The sequence below is a fragment of the Paroedura picta genome, chromosome 10 (assembly GCF_049243985.1).
Source record: "Paroedura picta isolate Pp20150507F chromosome 10, Ppicta_v3.0, whole genome shotgun sequence".
Lineage (NCBI taxonomy): Eukaryota > Metazoa > Chordata > Lepidosauria > Squamata > Gekkonidae > Paroedura > Paroedura picta.
In genome coordinates, this window is record NC_135378.1 from 53,455,291 (window position 1) to 53,476,089 (window position 20,799).

The 20,799-nt window shown below is 42.0% G+C and overlaps 1 protein-coding gene across 2 annotated transcripts in view; it reads right to left on the minus strand.

The window, feature by feature from the left end:
* Positions 1-15,954: 15,954 nt before the first annotated feature.
* HHIP (hedgehog interacting protein) overlaps positions 15,955-20,799 on the minus strand; it is a 94,217-nt gene continuing 89,372 nt past the window's right edge. For both annotated transcript variants that reach the window (XM_077300198.1, XM_077300199.1), the window contains exons 12-13: positions 19,458-19,606; positions 15,955-16,233 (exon numbers count right to left, since the gene is read on the minus strand). In XM_077300198.1, the coding sequence (XP_077156313.1) occupies positions 16,040-16,233; positions 19,458-19,606 (343 nt within the window). In that variant the 3' untranslated portion in view covers positions 15,955-16,039. The remainder of the gene's footprint in view (positions 16,234-19,457; positions 19,607-20,799) is intronic.

Consider the following 20,799-nt stretch of genomic DNA (forward strand, 5'->3'; position numbering starts at 1 on the left):
ATCAGAAAACATAACAAAAATAAGATCCATTTTAGGTATGTCACACAGTACTGGAAGAAATTTATACCCAATTATGCCACCCAAGCAGAGCTGTTAATTAAGCTAATGAGAAAATATGTTCCATTTTCATGTGCCAGAAGCATCTGATATTTCTAAAAGTCACATCTATTCACAAATATTTTTGAGAAACAGTTCATTGGGGGAGGGGAAGAACAAAGTTATCTGTCAGAGGTATGTGTAAAATATTAACAGAGAATCATGCTCTCCTTGCTCCTCTGGGTACCTCGATGTCATTTATCTATCATAGCACTTACAAAGATTTAATAGTGTTTATCTCTGTGAACAAGGGGGCAAGAGCCCAGCACAACTTATGCACATCTCTCTTTCTGGGGAATGGCACTCCACTAGCTGTGCTCAGACCTCTCGTGTCCTGGATCTTCTTGTTATGGATGGGACCTGTTGCCATCTTTGTATTTTCTGCCATCTTTCCTTGGGAAGATCACAAAAAGGACACCCTTTAAAACACCAAAAGGATTGTCTGACATCTTCTATAGAGATGTCATGAAGACATTACACAAGTTAATCTGAGACGTGTGCAGGCAAGGTCTGGTCTTCTTGCCAACTCACATTCAGATGTATCAATTGTGATGCTAATGGCAGCAAAGGACAATGGCCCACCAGCTCTAGGCCCAAGCTATCACAAGGCAACAAGTGTCACGCCATTCAAGCAATCCTTTGATCTGAATCTGGCACCTTGTGACCCGAGGCACACTTCACAGCAGTAGCTGCAGTGGAAGAGATCCTCTCTGTTCAGGACCACCATGGGACATGTGTTTTTTTCTGCCCAAGAATGGGAGGAAGTAAGGAAATGTGATAGGAAATGGGTGCAAACCAGGGAGGATAAGCAAGTCATCCAGTTAAAGAGATAGTGGGACTCTGTAGACAACTCAGCTCTCCTGTATGCTTTGACAAGAAAACTGGCAGGAAGTAATGTCTCCAAAACACAGATCAAGACTGCATATACTGTGCATCTATACTGTGAATAGTTTGATACCTCACCTGCATTAGGTGACAACTGAAGAAGCATAGGTAAGAGGAACAGTGATCAAATTGGATGGAAGCACAAATGCTATCTAGCACATTCTAATCCTGCCCTTCTCACGGTGAACAGGGTGAACTCACAGCACTGTTCATGGCTTTCCATTCACCACATTATTTCTCATAACAATAAACAGGGAATGGACAAAAGCAAGCTTGATGGCCAAATGCAGACTTGCACCTGAGTCTCCCATGTCATAGTCTGATTACACTGCTGCAGCTTGATTGATGCGCAGAGCATTTACATCTGTAGATGCCATTGTGGAGTTCCTTCTGTCCCTTGTCCATGGCTCGTCCTTCTGTGTACCTGCTGCTACTGCTTGAGGGCCCACTAAGCCTCAGGGAGAGAAGGGGAGGAGGTTACAATGCTAGGATCATCCTCTTTTCCACTCACTGCTGCTCTCCAGTGTGGGACCAGTGGGATGCCACACCCTCTTGGCTATCTTCATCCCATACATATAACCAGAAAGTACTGGGAAAGTTTTCATTGGTTTGGGCAGGTTTCTTTCCACCCTCCATCAGGCATAATGTCAGACGCCTTTTCCTTATCACCTGTCTGCAGGGTTGGCTTGGACTTCAGAGGCCAACTTTGCCTCACCAGTTGCTTATAGCTCCTCTCCAGTTTAGGGTTGGCAAGCTCAGGAACTAGTGGGAGATTGGGATGGTGGTGACCATCAGCGATGGCATGACATCACTTTTTTTTGGGGGGGGGATGGGGAAACAAGTAATGTTAGTCTTCTCTAAGAATTGCCAAAAATTATGGTTTTACCATATCTTGCTAGGAATTGCTGAAAATTCTTATTGTTTTTCTACAGAGTTCATAGCAATCCCTAAACAGGTATGACATCACTTCTGGGGTTTCCCCAGATGTGACATCATGCTGTTGGTCTAATGGCTATTTAATAAAAGTTATTCTGCCACTGCATAGAGTGATGGTGGGAGACAAGTGCTGGGCATCCCCCACCACCACTGGGTGTCTAGTGACCCTATACTCACTGGAGGCCTACTAGGTTGCTTCTTCCCTTTGGAGCCAGCCCTATAGCCTGTCTGCTTCCTCTTCTCCTGCGAGCTTGCCCTGGTTGTGTTGTAGCAGTTGGGGGGGGGGGGCTGTTAGGCCACCTTCACTATAACCAAGGTGGACAGGCTGATACCTCCCCCCCATGGAGCAAGAGGGTTCTTCTGGGGAGGAGAAAGGAGAAGCTTGTATCATTGCTCTTAAACCATCTCTTCCAGCTGAGTGGGTCAGGTGGTGTTCTGCCACCCAACAATCATCTATAGACAGAGACTGGGTTTGATTCCTCACTCCTCCACAGACCTGATACGTTCTGTTCTCACAGAACAGTCATGCCAGAGCTCTCTCAGCCCCCACCCCGCAACTCACAGGGTGTCTGTTGTAGGGAGAGAAAAGGAAGGCGACCGTTATCTGCTTTGAAACTCCTTTGGGTAGAGAAAAGCAGCTTATAAGAATTAACTCTTCTTCTTCCTCTTCCTCTTCCTCCTCTTCTTCTTCTTCTTCTGTAGAGTTTTTTTTCTCCCATCATATCTTAGGAAACTAAGGGCAGAGGAGAGGGGTGTCACTATCCATTTTTTTCTCAGCATTTAAAAGCCGAATGCCAGATATTATTGCTTTTATTTCATGCTGGTTTCAAGTTGTTGTACACCACCCTAAGATGGCAGGGCCAAGAGGGGTGGTCCTATAAATCCAGTTATAAATTTAAAAATTTTAAAATATATAAGAGGAACTGTGAGCAAGTAATACCCATAAAACAGCATACACACCATCTGCTAAAACAACAACCTGCCCCCGCTTTGGGCCCCTTCACAAGGTTAATAAGGCAGTTTAAGAATATAATTTAAGTTAATTTTATTAATATAAGTGAATTTGAATGTTCAATTAACTGTTTATGCATTTAACCGTATAAGTCCTTTTGTTACCCATCTTGGGCCAACAGGGAAAGGCCGGCTATAAAAATAAATTTGTTGTTGTTGATGTTAACACTTGTTTATTTTCTTGGTTCCTTTCTCCATTGAAGTTACCCTGAGAGCTTTGTCAATGGACTATGTGCTGTTGCTGAATGCCAGATCTGTCTGGGTAAAACATTTGTAATTTGTAGCACATATCTATCCCCTGGCTCGACAAACGGGGCTTTTCAGTGCAGCATCAGCCTAGATGATGGCCAAGGGAATGATTCAGTATAAGGCAGGGGGGAACTGTGGCTCTGTGGCTGACCATTTGCTTAGTGTGCAGAACATTCCAGGTTCAATCCCCCACATCTCCAGTTTAAATGATGAAGTAGCTAGCGATGTGAAATCTGAGTAGACAAAATAGACTTCCATAGAACAAGGGTCTGATTCAATATAAGGAAACTTCATGAATTCTTGGTGAAATATATGAATTTCAAGATGTGTGAAGTTGCCTATCACAGTATGATGGCCAGATACTTTAGCTGGCAGGGCACGGACTACGTTCCTAGTCTTGGGTGTTTGGGAGTCTGTGGATGTGCCATCCACACTGCTGCCCAACAGCCCCCTTGCTTCTCATAGCCAGACTAGATGTTACGGCAGCCAATGGTCCAACCCCTGGCTGTTGAGGCTATTTTGGAGGAGAATTTAGCTGCAACAATGAAAAAAATGCTGCAAGGGCTAGATCCTGATAAGGTGTGTGGTGCGGCAGTGCCAGAATTTATCTGGATTAGACTGAACCAGTCATTCTCTCCATCGGGTTGTTGGGGTGATAAAATGAGGGAGAAGAGAAAGATTCATACGTGCCACCATGGGGAAAAAAAATGAATGAACACAAATAATGTGATTGCAAAAGTTAATGATATTCAGTAACAACTGGAAATGTTCAATGAGGCTATTATTCTCTATTATTCACTATTTGCTGCCAAGTTTCATTGTGTGCGTGTGTGAGGCTTGACCCAAGAGAGACGTGTCTTGACAGAAGCTGCACTGGATTGTCCCACTTATGTTGTTGCCTCTTTAGCTTGGAGAGACCACTGTCAATTCTATGTAGCTTCCAGGTTGCAATGGCTACACACATGCACAAATGATTTGTATCTACTGGATGGCACACTGGTCCAGACTTTCAGGAGCAACAGACACACAGCTTGTTTTTCTTTGTGATATGCCATATGTGTTACATGCAGAGGACAATGGCAAAGATGTTGCCAGGGACTGCACTTGGGACCTTCTGCATGGCCAAGCAGACACTCTACTACTGATCCACAGCCCCTCCCTCTGCCTTACACTGAATCATTCCCTTGGTCCATCACAGACAGTATGGTCTACTTTGACTGGCAGCTGCTCTCCAGGGTCTAAGGAAGAGATCTTTCATATTACCTATTGCCTAGTCCTCTTAACTAGAGATGCCAGGGATTGAACCTGGGACCTTCTGTATGCCAAGCAGTTGCTCTGCCATTGAGTCACAGTCCTTTCCTAATCTGATACAGGAAGATAGTTGCCCACTCCCAATGCATCCTCAGACAGTGTATCCAGAAACAGTCTTTCCTCTGCCTATAGGTCCTTCAGTCAATGAAATAGTAAGGCATGCAGGCAATTGTAATTGCTGGCAGGTGGGCAGGGTGTCAACAGGAAAAGGGTAAGAGGGGAGAGAGGAAGCATCTTTACTTTGCAGAACAGGGAGACACAGGGTGAAGCCAAGGTTTTGAAACTCTGCTGCCCGAAGTGAGAATAAATGAAGAGGATTGCCAACTTCTGAGGGAGGCTTGGAGTTCTGGAACTTCAGGAGCAAAAGTTAATTCCTTAGAAGGAAATGGCAGGTCCGGGGGGCAGAAATTAGGGCATCCCTCCCCTACTGAGATCCTTGCTCAAGCTCTTCAGTCTCCAGGGACTCCCACTAAATCACCAGGAGTTTCCTAAGATGAAGTTGGCAACCCTAGAACGTATAAACTAGAACGTTAACATTAAGTATTGAGGAAAGATTTATGAGGCCTCTAGATATGAGAGACTGGATGAATGCAGGCAGCCATCTTGTTGTAGTGGTTAGGAGTGCTGACTTCTAGCCTGGCGAGCTGGGTTTGATTCCCTGCTTCTTCTCCACATGCAGTCAGCTGGGTGACCTTGGGCTAGTCACAGCACTGATAGCACCGCCTCATGGCAGTTGACAACTTCTGCTGCCATCACTTCAAGATTCTCCCCCACAACCACACAATTATTTTCCTTTGGAATAAGTTTTTCGAAATGGATCAGAGATCTTTGTCCTTACCAGCCTTTTGGTAAACATGTAAGGACGGATTATGTGGAAGTTCATATAGGTTCCCTTGAGGGATTTGAAACTGGTCTGGTTTTGCATTGGTTTAGCAGGCTACGGATTATGGATTTGCATTGTGGATCTGGACTGCTGTGGAAACTGAATTTTACAGTCCAGACTAAATTTTGCATTAGTGGAATGAAACTGTTGCACATCCCCCCCCCCCCCGGGCCACTGCTCTTTGTCCGATGGTATCCCTACAGCATAGGGGCTCTTGAGGAATGACCTGGGAGGGGCTCTGCAATATGAAGGGGGAACTGAGGCTGGACCCATTCTAGTAAGCCACTTTAAAAAACCTTAAAACAACTGAGGTTGCATTGTTATTTTAGTGAGGCTTCTCATTTTGCTGTTTTCCTTAAGAGGCAGCTAAGAAATGCATTGTCCACTGTTATTTATTCATACATCTCTAGAATCACCTTAGAGGGTTTCATACATAAAGTGTAGCTTCAGTGTTAAAGAAGGGAGCTTTAAAGCCTAGGAGGAATGAGAACAGTTTTTTGATTGCTGACTCTTAAAAGTCGTGGAATCTACTGGGAGGGTATTTAACTTAGTAGCTGTCATAACACTACAATTGATGGGACTAATGTTAGTGTTAGCCTGAGCGGGTGACACATGCCCAGATATGGTTACAGTCCTCTTGGCCTCCCTTGCTGCAGTCCTCAATGTGCTTGTGCTGGTGGAGTCCAGAACGTCACTAAAAGAAGTACATCTGCAGTCACGGTCAGAGTAAGCAACGGGTGTCTTTGAACTGCAAAATGACAAAGATCATAAACAGCTCTCCGAGGACAGCTGGTGTCACAGTAATCCACCAGCATTCAAGTGGCAAAGGGGGCCTCAAGGCGCCCAAGCAAAGTTTCTGTTACTTTGGATAAGCTTTATTGAATATAAACTTCAGAAGTCTAAATAATGTTTTACTGAGGCTTTTTTATTTACCCATTTCTTTAGGGCAGACCTCCTCCTTCCGAAGCGAGATGGAGATCAAACCCTTCAAGTGGCAGTTGTTGCAGCAACAGTTTTCTGCTTTCTAGCAGGCGTACTCTCCGCCCATTTGTATAGAACATCACGAAGGGGTGGAGACCCAAATGCAAATACTTATTCCATGCAGGTGAGGTCACTCCATTGTTCCTTGCAGTTGGATCATGAGTCCAAATGACAGGTGCAAAATGTGCCAAACTCACCCATATGACAGAACTAATCTTTAATACAATTGGCCAGAGAAAGAAAAATACAACCCAGATGTTGCTTGGAACGGCTGATGGAATCGATCCAGGTGGACACCATCCTGAAGTCACATACTGGCACTGCTTTCATGTCTATGAGACTACTTAAAAGCAAGTGGTTTTCAGGCCCGAGGCCAAATCAACATTCCCAGGGCTCTAGGTTAAAAAAAAAAAAAAAAGCCTTTTGCCTAAACGTGCTCTGAAACCCAAATGAAAGGTTGGGTGCATATTAATTACAAGGCATATAAATATGTCAGCAGGTTTTTGTAACTTCTTAATAAATCACCAAAGCAAACAGAGTTTGCTGGTGAGGGGAGGACCATATGGTTAGTAATTAGGCACTGAACCTTGGAAAATTCCTTTCTGTGCAACAGATCCTACCACTCTCTTTGCCACTGTGACACAGGAGAATGCAGCTCATTTTAGACGGAGTATAGCGTCCACACTGCAGCAGGCACACATGCCTCTATCTCCACAGGAGCAGCATGAGGCAAGCTGGTCATGAAAAGTGCTGTCAAATTGCACAGGTGACCCCACTGGGCTTTCCAGGCAAGGGACTTGGTGAAGTGGTATGTCATTGCCTGCCTCCATGTCACAACCTTGGACTTCCTTATTAGTCTCTCATCCAAACACTAACCAAGGCCCATATTTAATTTCAGTTTGTTCCCACGGTTGGTACAGACACAGAAAGAAAATCGCTGCCAGAGAGAGAGAGAGAGAGAGAGAGAGAGAATCATGCTTAGGTCTCTCTCTTATGTCAAGGGGTGGCGAGATGCCAGAAAGTGCTCAAGAAGATGTGTGGAAAGTAGGGGCTTTTCAATGCAATAGGTCCAAGTAGTATAAAAGTGAAATTATTTAAAGGAGTGCCTGCCTCCCTGTTTCCTGTTGAATGAGGCCTGGGCCATTCCTGCATTGGAGGTGTTGTGCTATGCTGCCGCCTGGTGTTTGATCTGGGGCTAGTTGCCCCGATTCTTCCCGGAATCACACATAGATTGTTTGGCCCACCTGTTTGCCCTGGATTTTCGCTACTGCATAAGGTAGCTGATCTATCTGTCTCCCCTTGTCGTAGGTCAAGTGACGGCCTGAGTCGTACCAAGCTTGGGACCACCTCAGACCAGGCCCAATGTCATCAAGAAGCGGGAATTAATCCTGCAACAAGACAAGCGCTGAGCCAAGCTGAATTCTTTGTGCGGAAGCAGTCCTGAGTCACTGTGGAATGCCCTCAGAGGACTGCCAGCTTTTCCTGGCAGGGCTTCTGGGCTAGCAATGACATTTAATAAGGTAAGACTTTCTTTTCTCTGATATGACCTAGAGTGACTTTGTTGGTCAAATGTTTGTATATCATGCAGTTTTAAAGGCACAGAAACCATAAAAAGTGGTGGCAACCTCAGTCATTATGGCCAAGTTTCTGTGATGACGGACTCTTCATTTCTTGGTGTGTTAAAACTAGAGTGCAACTTTCCCCCAGTGGACTGCTCAGGAAAGGATTTTAAGCTTGTCTCTGTGTTTTCCAGTTGCCTGACACACTCTGCTTTAGTGCTTCAAGGGAATGAGACCATATGATCCCCCCCTTTATTTGTTTCTTACACAAATCTAGGGCAGAGTCTGTACTTACTTTGTTTATTCCATTGTCAATCCTGTTGAATTCGGATGGATTTGAACTTGAGTCTTCCTCTCCCCCCCTTCCCATTGAAACAGGAAAGTCTTCTGCACGTGGTTAGGGAGGCTCAGAAGAGGGGGGTGAGGCAAATGGAGACTCTTTCTTAGTTTTCTTGAAGGGGGGGAGAGGACCAAAGAAGTCAGAGGAGGAAGGAAAAGGGGGGATAAGATCTTTTCTTAAAGGGGGGGGGAGAGGATCAAAGAAGGCAGAAAAAAAATCCAAGACCAACAGAAGTTGAGAGAAATTAGGGGCTTCTCCTTTAAGGGAAGTTTGTCACATGACCACCTGTGGCCAATCACGGGTCCTCTACCATGGAGGAGAGCCCAGATTCAAAACAGCCTTTAAATATTGAGGATTAAAAGCACTCTAAGATATCGCACAATAAAGGTAGGGTCACTCCGGATCAATCCTTCTTGCTGCAGAAGGAAAATTTAAATAGCCCCAAATCAAAACAGAAATTGCATTCTGTGTAGAGGGCAGGGACTGAATCGACCTGGGGTTGGAATAAAAGCTCCGTGCAGTTTACACCTAGGTTTAGGGGCTCCACTTCTGGAAATATGGTTTAGGTTAATTAATCTTGGTGACCTGGCATGTGGTGTAAGAACTGGGTGAACTTCTAGAGACGTTGCTGTGATCCTATTAACTACAGCAATGCTGTACGGTAGGCAGTATTGCCTGTGGTAAAAATGTTCAAATTCTGTATCAAGTAATCCAAATTCTATATCCGAAAAAGTGAAATTCTGCGAACAGGCATGTTTTCCTTATTCACATCACTTATACTTTTATTTATCATTGGGAAGGGCAATAAACTTGAGGTTTAAAGAGCCCAGAAGCCGTTCCCCAAACACCTGGAAATCCTACTGAGCCCACTGCTCTGGTTTCAAAAAGTTTACCAGGTGTTTTTCTTCATAAGACTAGAAGTTTGCCTTAAAAAAAAAGAAAAAGAAAGAAAATTCTGTTCTTGGGAAGCTGAATCCTGCTATCTTTATGTGCGTGTGTTGTAAACTGCTTTGAGAGTGTTATGTTCAACAGTAGAGCAAGAAATCCCACAATAAATATTGATGGGTATATTTTAAAGGAGCAGGATAGGTCTTCCAGACTGCAGAAGATGAAGTATTGAAGAGAATTCATTATTAAAGGGCTAAAAGCACACTATTATCAAGGTTTACAACGTCCTCGTTCAGACGGGATTTCTTAATCTTTTGTGAGCTGTTCCCCCTTCCCATGTCCAGTACCACTAGAGTATACAATCAGTATTAATGAGATGCCACTGGAAAGCAGCCTTGTTGGCACAGTCGGATTGGGGGATCCTGTTCTTGGAAACTATTTGCAGCAGTGCTTTATGAGTGTGGCCTCTGCTCCACACTGGATGTTGTGCTCTTCATCCTGAAAGTCAGGAGACAGAAGAATCATATGCCACAGAGGACAGGGCTCTTGTATTTGTAAGAGCTCTGTAGAAAAGAGAATTTCAGCAGGTGGAGCTTTTGTCACTTACGTTGCTTTGTGACAAGAAAAAAATACCTTGCTGTGGCTCAGTGGAAGAGCCTGTGCTTTGCACACAGGTCCCGGGCTCAGTCCCTGGCTTCTCTTGTTTAGTAAATGACCTGTAAAACAATTGCCTGGGGAACCCCTGCCAGCCTTAGTGGACAATATTGACTTCGACAGTCTAAGAGTTTGATTCAGTATAAGGCAGCTTCCTTCTGGCACACAACTGATCAAGGTATGGGAGTTCTGTTCTCTGTAGCATCTTCTCCTCTGAAGCAGTGTCATCTTTAGAGAGGGACCTGCACCGACGTATGGTCTGTCGGGCACCAGTGCTCCCTGCCCAAGACAAGTATATGCAGGAAGACCATGGCTCCATTACACCCTTGTTCACAATTCACACTGGAAGTACAGATTCTATACTAAAATCCCTGGTAATAGCTAGACTACAGATGGCTTGATGAAAACAAGGAGGAATAAGGTCATAGAAGATGACCAAGGTTTTTCTACCTCAGACCATTTAAATTCCATTTGGGGGGTTGATATTGGTCAAATGCCATTGGTATCAGATCCTTTATGCCTTGAAGCCTTATTAATTTGTCTCCATCAAGATTACCAACTGTATTTACACTCAGCTTTTTTACATTGTTCCCCCTGCCTCTATCTCTTCCTCACTATAGCCTGGTGATGTGGGTTAGGCTGAGAGAGAGCATGAGATTTTTGGAAGGTTTGGATATTTCTGTAGACCTCACTGTGGTGTCATGTACTAGAAGTTAGAACAAGGTGGAATCTCAGATATGATCAATACCATTTTGTTCTGAACATATGAAACTGGTCTCATAAACCACTGATCCATGCACTCTGACTGGCAGTAGCTCTCTAGAATCTCAGGCAGAGAATATCCTTTCAGGGAGGAACCATCATTCCATGGAAGGCTCTAGGGCAGTGGTCCCCAACTTTTTTATCATCAGGGACTGGCCAACACTTGACAATTTTACTGAGGCCCGGGGGTGGGGGTAGTCTTTTGCCGAGGGACGTCGCCACCTCCGCCTGAGCCCCTGCTCCACTTGCTTTCCCGCCAGCGCCCCTGACTTCCTGCCATCTGCTGGGGGGCAGTGCCACACTGAGGGGGAGCCCCAGCCATGGCGGCTTCTGGAGAGCACCAAAGGTGAGCCGGCGGTAGAGTGGCAGGGCAGCCCCTGAGGCAGCAGCCAGGAAGGAGGATGAGGAGGAGCCATGGACCGGTACCAACTGGTCCACGGACCGGTCCTTCTATATTGAAAATGCCAGATACAGAGCCTGGGACTGTCTGTATCCAACCTATATTCTACAATTCAGTAATGGCTTTTCAATAGTAGAACTGAGTTTCCACATCTCATGAAAATCATCATTTGTAACACTAATGTTTCTTGGAAAAAATCTTTATGCGTGTTAGATGCAGCTATGCACACAACTCCCATAAACTGTATGTTTATCTGTGTATATAAACAAGTATTTATAATTAAATAACAGAAAATGCTATATCTCTCAGTAGCCAACAAAAAAGATAGTAATTTTAATCAGTTTCCATTAAGATAAATGAGTGATTTTGTATGAGACCATGTATGCAAGAATAAAGGATGATGCACTTGCTCCTACAGTTATGCCAAGAAATAAAAATGTGGTAACAATAATTGTTAACTGATGGTGATAAATCATATGCAAGTAATTGTTCCACTTCTGTCCCGATCTTTTGATTACTGATTTATGTAATTTGTTACTGACACAGTTCTGTATATAAAACACATTAAATCTATTATGTTGCATTCAACAGATGCTCATAACACCTGGTAAAATAGCACCTAGTCTGTGTTATGAAATGGAAGCAATCATTTTTTAAATTAAGAATTATCTTAATTTACAAGACAGCTGCACCACAGTTTTGATGTATTATGTCAGCATCATGGAACAGTTCGTTTAAACTTTGGGCGTGATTCCTAACACCTCCGTTATGAAGAGACACCTCACTGTGCCCCTCCCCCTGTAGCACCAACATAGGTAGCTGAGTCCTGAAAACTCCAGCACACCTGGAAGCTGAGATGCTATATTAGCTCTCTACAGCCTCAGATGGCACAATGTCCGGTTGGAGCAGGCAAAAGAAAGATATAATGAAAGGAAACTGAGGAGTCTGGGTTTTAGTGGCTTCAGTCTGGAAGAAAGGACAACATGGGCATCACTATTTCAATCCCTCTCACTTACTCTGACTACTCCAGTACCACTGCAGCATCTGTGATTGTGGCTTTAATCTTCAAATCAATGATGACCATAAAGCATTTTGTAATATGTATAAGGGGAGAATTTATGAAGATTCAGAGGCCAAATTTTGTCCATTGTGGTTTCCTTAAGATGGTCTCTTTATGAGTCTAACAAATGCTTTTGAGCAATTACTATTCACAAGACAAATGATAGAAAAGTCAGCTGATAGCGGAAAACCTACAGTCTAATTGTGACTGGCTATAGAAAGACTTATTGAAAACATTTTAATTCAACCATAATTGTCAAGCTTCCATCAAATATCCAAGCTATAACACCCTGTAATTGTGCAACAGTGGATGCATGCTAGTGGTCACAGGGGTCATTTATTATGGTTATTTAATTATGTTGTATTTTTAGTAATAGGTGAAATAATACCCTTTACACGCATTTGTAGAATGGAGCACAAATTATTGCAAGTATGTTCAACATATAAGGCTGAACTATGTTCATTAGAGTTTTCAGGGATATTTTTCTGCTTGGCAGAAAAAACAACTTGAAGAATGTCCTCCACCCTCTCCTGAAAAATATACATTGCTGTGGAAACAAAGACACAGTTTCATAATAACCTCATTAGGACCTCAAGCGAGGAAAGGCAGACAAAGAAAAAACTTGAACCCAAATACAAAAGCCATAGGCTGTTCTTGAGCCTATTAACTGCTTGTTGCACCAACCCCAGTTTTTACTGGGGGCAAAAGTTTCACGTAAACTCCGTCTTTAGGGTTTCATTATGAGATGCTATGTTGTGAGATCGATTAGCAATGAAGTTGTCGCAGAGATTATTTAATTTTTGGCATGTTCATTACAAATCATTTAAGCTTTTAATTTTTATCTCAAAGGGTGGGGGAGAAAGACAAGGATTAAAGTTACTTGCCAACCATTTCAAGGACTGGTGTGCTTTTCGTAAACATGCAGCCTGGATTTTCAGTAGTATCACTGAAAACAATTTGTTTCTACTGAAGACTTTTCATGCTAAATTATGCACTCATGGATGCTTTGAGGGGTGAGCTCAGTCTCCATAGGATGGAATAGATCTTAGGCCATTCACTGGCCTGAATTCTTTTGTATTTGTAACACAGTCCAATATTTTAATTGGTTAGGTTGAGCCGTATGGATGGCTACTTCAGTGCAGCATCACACAACGGGTATTAAACCAACGTTACAAGGATAGTACCCTTAATATGGCATGCCAACACAAATGTTTAGGATACATGCTTTTACTAACAAAATAGTTTCAGTCCTTATTAAGAATCAACACATATGATGTTTTAGTTCACTTCAAGGATTTGAGTATTTCGAGATTTTGACTGATTTTTCCCACAGAAAAAGCACATATTTTAAATGAGACAAACTATTTCTCAGTGATAACTAGTTCTCTTTCCCTCCTCCTCCCATCAGTGCTGCAGGGAAATGCTTCAAAACATTGGCTGTTTCAAATCCTCTTAATATGGAATGCTTATCAGTATTATAACAACTTTGTTTTTACTCTGATAGAACGATGGATAGTGTAATGCATAATAAAACTGAACTATTTGATAGATTTGGACAGCTGTGTCATTCTCTAGAAGTTCACATTTGGTTAACGTCATCCCCACGTTGAATAAGAGAAGATTAGATGGTAAGGTCAATTTACAAAAATGGTTGTCAGGACATTTTTTTTTTAATTGTAAAACTTTTTGTGATGTGATTCAGTAAAAAGACTATGGGAAGAAAGCAATGGAGACAAAGGCCTGCTATTAACCTACAGATGCAGGCTATTGCAGGGTTCATTGCAAGATTTGTCACACTGCTTAGCCAATGATGTGCTAGCAGGACTGGAAGAGACCACCCTTTTCTGGGGGAAGAGGGCAATTTGGTCTCCATGCTCATTTAATTCTGAACCTTATGTGAATAGAGTGTCAGTTGGACCTACATTGTGCGAAATTATGCATGCACTTTTTAATGCAGACCATTGTTCACTAAGCACTCGACCAAGATTTCTCAACCAATTTCCATTTGTCATGAGGTCACTTGAAACTCCAGAGTAATCATAGGTGGATGGCAAGTGTAGATTCTGCATCCTCCTTCTGTCTCTAAAGTAAGACATTCAGACAAGAACATTTCCTATTGTGTTTTGTTTACAAATCACAATTGCATTAAAATGTAAGAAATATCTCAGTTTCATTACTGAAGGATTCATAACTAGAGTCCATTTTAAATTTGCCTAGGAACATTTGGTTAAAGAGTCAGGCTACTGGCCTTAAAACACTGGGCATTGTCGGTTGAAGAACACGTATTTTTCCAGAGTAGGAAGGAGGAAAGTCTGCTCTTCCCAATTCTCTGTGTGGAAAGGCTACTCCATAAAAACAATAACATGGAAGAATTGATATAAACTGTAATTATGCACACATAGACCAGGCCACAAGTATTGCATGAAAAAAGTTTTTAAATTCTCAAGATGATCCTATAATTCAAATAGGAATACTTTAACAATTCTGAATACAGCATGTACACCAAATTTATTGATAACATTTACAAAAAAAACCCACAAGGAAACATTGTTTGATTAATTCCCCTCCCCCAAAATTTACATTTTAACCATATTTGGCAAATAATCTTAATTTTACTGATTTGTACAAGTATCCTCTTACACGGACAAGGCTTGCTGAGGTGAGTTCCCATCCAGTGAAGTTCCATTCAGAATGAATTCTGCAATAGATTCTAACAACATATAAACAGGCCAGTTGTAATATAATGGAAAGAACTCTCTAAATATTACAATGATCGATTGATTGGCGGTGATGCTCTGTTGAATATGAATAAAAGTTGTCACAAGGATACATTTCTACATTAGGTCCACAACACATTAAAGAGTGTGTTTGCTCTTTCATTCCCTGTCATTCCAATGAAGTTGGAGAAAAATGTAACTTTAGTATTTTACAGGACATGGCAAAGCTGTTCATCTAGGTGAGGTCTATATTATAAAAAAATAAAATAAAATAATATAAATATGTAACACAAACCCAGTGCCCATTGTTAAATAAGATATTCAATAAAAAGCAGACCTTTTTGAATCGACTGTTTTTAAAATATGCAGATATAATTTAATTAACTTGAAATGGTGTGGAAATTAAGCTGCAATAGCCATAGTTTTGCATCTATGCCAGGTTAAGTAGTTAAGTGCATAACATTCTGTTACATTGATAAACGTGTGGATTACAATCTTACAATGAACTGTTTATATAAGAATGCATTAAGGAGTTCTGAACTATTGCCTTATATAGATAGGGTGGATTCACATGGCTATTGTTCTTCATGTGATGACTGCAATTTTCATAGCTTGGTAATCGGAAACTTCCACTAGGTGAAAGCTCTTACCACAACAGACTTGTAATTCAGTTTAGACCAGGGGTAGTTAAACTGCGGCCCTCCAGATGTCCGTGGACTACAATTCCCAGGAGCCCCTGCCAGCATTCGCTGGCAGGGAGCTCCTGGGAATTCTAGTCCATGGACATCTGGAGGGCCGCAGTTTGACTACCCCTGGTTTAGACCATGGTTTTCAATGGAAGAAAAGAAAAACTGCCAATGCATTTACATGAATTGGATGACAACGGCTCACCTGAATCCGCCTGCCATGTTTTGCACATTTAATCAATGGTTAAAATTTATTTGTAATTACATTTCAAAACTCCTCACTGATTGTTATAATTAAATAGTTACAGACATAAAATTGGTGGGACATCAAATAATTCATGGTGACATTGTCTTTGTTGATAACAGTGGAATTCCTGTGTAAACTACTTCACATAAGGAAAAATAATTTTAATATTCCACTAGTTATACAACCAGATGTTTGGGTATGAATTGTACATTTCTGCTTCGTTGAACATGTTAAGGCAAATCTACAAACCCAATGAAATCGCTGGAATTAAAAAAGCAGGGTAACAGTCTTTTGTTTTTTTTTTTGTTTTAAGAAAAGAGAAGATTCAAAAATAAATGCCCATCAAAAATGTGGTATCCAAATAGTCCCGGAAACTATACAATGTAGCTGGTTAGATCCAGCAAATAAGATGTCATGTCTATGATCTGATCAAGAATACCTGCCCTTGTCACTCTTCGGATGTTTCTATCCACTTGTTCACACTGAAGCCCAAGATATCCCTTTTTACACATACATTTGTTTGGTCGTATGCAGACACCTCCATGTCGACATGCTGGGTCACATTTTGCTGTTAAAACAGAAGATCTAATTAGATAAGGTTCCTGAGGATTAGAAACGTAGTCCTATGCACAAATGGGATCTACTTCTTGACCATTATATGGGTATTTCTTTGTGTATGCCAGTTATGTTCTTCAGACAATATTCTTTCTATGGTACCCTCTCTTAGGATTCTCCATACAGCAACAGCTAGGTCATGGACCTACTCTGGAATGTCCTACAGGAGTGGGTATGGAGAGCATCTGAATTAGCTATGTTTAGAAAGGCATGCAAGATAGGACATTCGGTGGTATGTGAACTGTTTCAGATGACATTTGGTGGTATATGAACTGTTTTTGGTGAATTTGTTTTTAATCCACACATTTTTAATCTGTGTTTTTATTTTGTTAACAGAGTAATTTCACTGGTTGGTCTTGTTTCCTCCTACTTCCAAAATGGACTGGTGAAACTGCTGTGAGCCATTTCAGCCTAATAACTTACAGGTGTACCAGCCTTACTGTTAGGATGAAATGGCTGCCAGCCATTTAAAGCTAACAGTGGGGTGGGTCCGTCCACTGGCTATTAGTTTTAAAGAGGCTGCAAGCCATTAAACCTGTATGTTTCACTATCCCTTTTTCAAAGCAGGGGGAAGAAAAATGGATGGGTTAAATGGCTGCCCGCCATTTAATTCTTTCTGGGCAATCTCTCCCTTTTCTCCCAGCTGTGGCATGCTTCAGCCAAGACAAAGGGGAATCAGAACTAGCCAGTTTAGTTCAGGGCATTTTTGGGTCAGTTCAGGGGCTACCCTAAACCCCGAACCAATCTGGAATTTTTAGGTTAAATTCCATCCCTATATGTAATAGTGTCTTTCTATCAGTAACCCCACGAAATTCCACCTATCATTTACTGCATCTTAAAGTGAACTGAGACAAAATATCTAGCAATGTAATTTCAAAATAAAAAATGATTAATTATGTTCCAGAGATGGTTGTAATCTTTTAGAAAGTGTGAGGGTGTTCACAGAAGTTCACGAAAAGATTTGTATGACTTCTGAACTTTCAATATTGTCTCCCAAAATAAATTGCCCTAGCTAATGGTGGTGAAGGTTACGTTACGTGTTTCAGGTATGTTCCTAGCTCATGTGTATATTGCACTTGTAGTCCAAATAATCCCCAGTTCAATCAACTACTTTATTTTTGCTCTTGAATTTACAGAGAAATGATTGAAAAGTTCTGCTTGTAACTGACTGATTATGCATGGGATGGAAAGGCCAAGTTGGTGGCGGCATGAAAGTGGGGTGAATCTCCACATACGCATGATGTTGCTGCCAGCCCAGCCTCCTTCTGGTCTTGTGCCCCATTAGGGCCTATGATGGCCTCTGGCAAGGGAACGCTGATTTTTCAGCATTCTCATTTTAGCTGTGGCTGCCATCAAAGGCCAGGCTGGGCCAGGCCTGTGCATATGGGAAGCACCAGGCCATCTAGGCCCAGCTCCTCCCACCCAGCTACGGTGTCCCCACAGGGACATGAAATGCCCCATTTGGCTTTGCAGTGCTGCGGAGCAGAATGGGTCATTTTTACACCCCCCCCCCCGCGATGATGGTTGGATAGTGGCATGCCTCTACTCTACCATCATACAGTGGGACCCCTGTGTCTGTTTTTTGTGCTGCTGCCGCCAGGTACAGTGGAACCTACCAGTCCCAGAGTTGTGTGTGAGCTCTGCCCCACCTTGGGAAACTGCTGGCGGTCTGGCACAGCCACCGCTGTGCATAACTGGTCCCTAACAGACAAATGTAGTTCTCATTTTGGTGACAGCAGCAAACCCTAAGTGTGTTTCTGCAGTCTCATAATTCCTCATAACTTTATCTTTGCTTTTTAATCCTTATCCATGGTTCTTCTATATATTTGTGAAACAGGCTTGGGGGTGGAATGTGTCTGGCTGTCCAAGTTGGAATAGTTGGAACTGCCCCTATAGCTCCTTCCCTTCCTCCCTGGACGCTAGCCAAGTTCCTATCAGACGCGCCAGAGACAGAGGGAGACACACAGAGCCCTGGCAGACCAAACATGAGCCCTCATTCCCTCCTATTGTTCCTGCTGTGAGGGATGCAGAGAGAGACACAGAGAGAGCCCCAAGCTGCTGACCAGCCCTTCTTCCCTCCTAAGAACGAGCCCTAATGACCTGCTATGCCTCCTGCTGCGAGGCACATGGAGAGACACAGAGACACGCAGGGAGTGGGAGAGCGAGCAAGTGAGAGACACAGAGAGAGATCTGCACCTCCTGGTGTCCCCTGGGTCCTAGTGCCCATTGTATTCCTGGTTGCAATGGGCTTTCTTGCTAGTATGTGTATATATATATACATATATATATACATATATATGTATATATATATATATATATATATATATGGTTTAGATTTGGTTTTAGTTGTTTTTATTATTTTTATAGTGCCTTGTTTAAATGGTTCGTTACCTTGTAACCCTGATTGGACATAAAAGGATGCTAGAAATATAGCTAAATTAATAAATAATTGCCATATATAGCAGGCATTATCAGAATTCTTCTTGCACTGGTTATTAAATATCTATATGCCACAACTAAAGCATCTTTAGGATTTATATATTCATGTTGAATTTCCCAGCCTCTCCTTCCATGCTCTTTTTTCCTCGCCCATTCATTATTTACTGCAGGTATTTGTTTTAATAATGCAGGTGCATTAGTACCAATGCTTATAGAATGCCCTTGCGGCCTGAGAAAACATCACCTGCAACTATTGCTATTGGACTCAAATAGTTTTTTAACTAGTAAAGTAGCAAAAATTGTTTGGCTAGCTTCAAGAACTAGGAAAGATTGGCTCACTGATGTATAGCATTATAACTTTGCCGATTAGTCCATCGAATTACTTATGTTTTTGGTTAGTAGCTTTTATAGTACGTCCCTTAATCTTGCTTTTAGTTTTATATTTTAATAGTTTAATACTTTTATTGCTATTATGTCTCATTTTGCTTCTCTAAAATAGTCAATGGTATTCAATGCTTCTCTTAAATATTCACTTTTATGTTCTAAAGTTTTACTGCTGAAGCATTTTAAACCTTTTCCTTGTGTATTACCTTCTTTTTTCTCTGCCATTGTTTATTAGTGCATCTGAAATTTTGGTCTAAATGACTGTAAATAAAGACTTATTAAAAAAAAACTTTTCTCAAAGGCTTGCCATTGCTGATCAGACTTTTTGATGATTACTATAGACAGAGTACTAACCAGTTCTGCAGAAGTCACCTTCCCAGCCTTGATTACAGCAACATTTTCCGGTGGGTGTGCAGTGCCCATTTCGACAATGCCTTGAGCATTCAGATGTCAGTATCTGGGCAGGAAGAGATGGTATTTTGCATTCCTCTGGAACTAAAGGCCTGTAGAAAAATATACAATCAACGTGCATATTTAAAAGTCAGGGTCACACAGAGATTGTTTATACCCAGGCTAGGTTCCTCTCACTACACAAAGCCCCCAAACTGTTTTAAACCATCTTTGTTGCATGTACATTGTGGATGTTTCAGAGTTTTTATGACAATAAAATCCACAGTTCTACAATAAGGATTACAAACTTAGTCAGCAACAACATTTTCAAGGAAGCCCCTTAGATACAATTTTGTCAACAAGGATGTCATACCAGAATTATTTAGTTATCATGTCCATTCCGTTATCCTAGTAAACCTGCCTTTTCTCTAAGTGACTAAGAATTAAATTCTCATTAGGTGAGGCCAAACATTCCAGTACCATCAATTACAGCTGGGAATAGTGTGGCTGATATCTTATATTGACAGTATAATCCTAAACAGTTACACCACCTCTGTTTAGGATTGCTGTGTGATGTTCCTAAGGTTTTCAATCAGAAGTGTGAGACCTATCTATTCATACATTCCACAAGGTGCAATTCATAAGAATAAACATATCGAATCAGAAACTGTTGGCATATATAGCACTCCCTTATTATACACTTGTACTTGAAACGTGTGCTCAGGTTCAACTCATCAAAAAGAAAATGGGACAGTAATCATATTTTTATCACTTCCATTTGGTATAAACATGAAATCAAATTACCTTTCTTGTCTTTTGATATTAATAAGCAAGGATGAGCCCATCTGTGGATATTTAAATTCATCGACTGAGACCACACTCATTAAAAAATCAGATTTTCTGCACCCCTGTGATACTTCCTAGGTTTGCAGATAAATCTTAGAATTTCAAACAGAAGGGTGTGTGTTAAATTCTCCCCAAATACAGTAATGCTATCTGCACTTCTGCACTGAACATGATTGTCAGCTGGCCTCATCTGCCATCATCGCAGCAGACGCAACACATGGAGGGCAGGCTGCGCCTGATGGTTGGAGTAGTAACAGTCACTGCCACTCAAGGTAGGTAGGTGACAGCAACAAATGAAGAGAGAAAGAGCCGGGGTGGGGGGCTGAGGCTGAGGCAGTGGTATTGCACCCTGTGGGCAGGGAGACTGGACCCATATACCTGTAGGACCTGCCTCTTCTTCTACGTTCTGCTGTGACAGCTTTGCTCATCACGGCAAAGCCTCTGGGGGGGGGGGGTCACA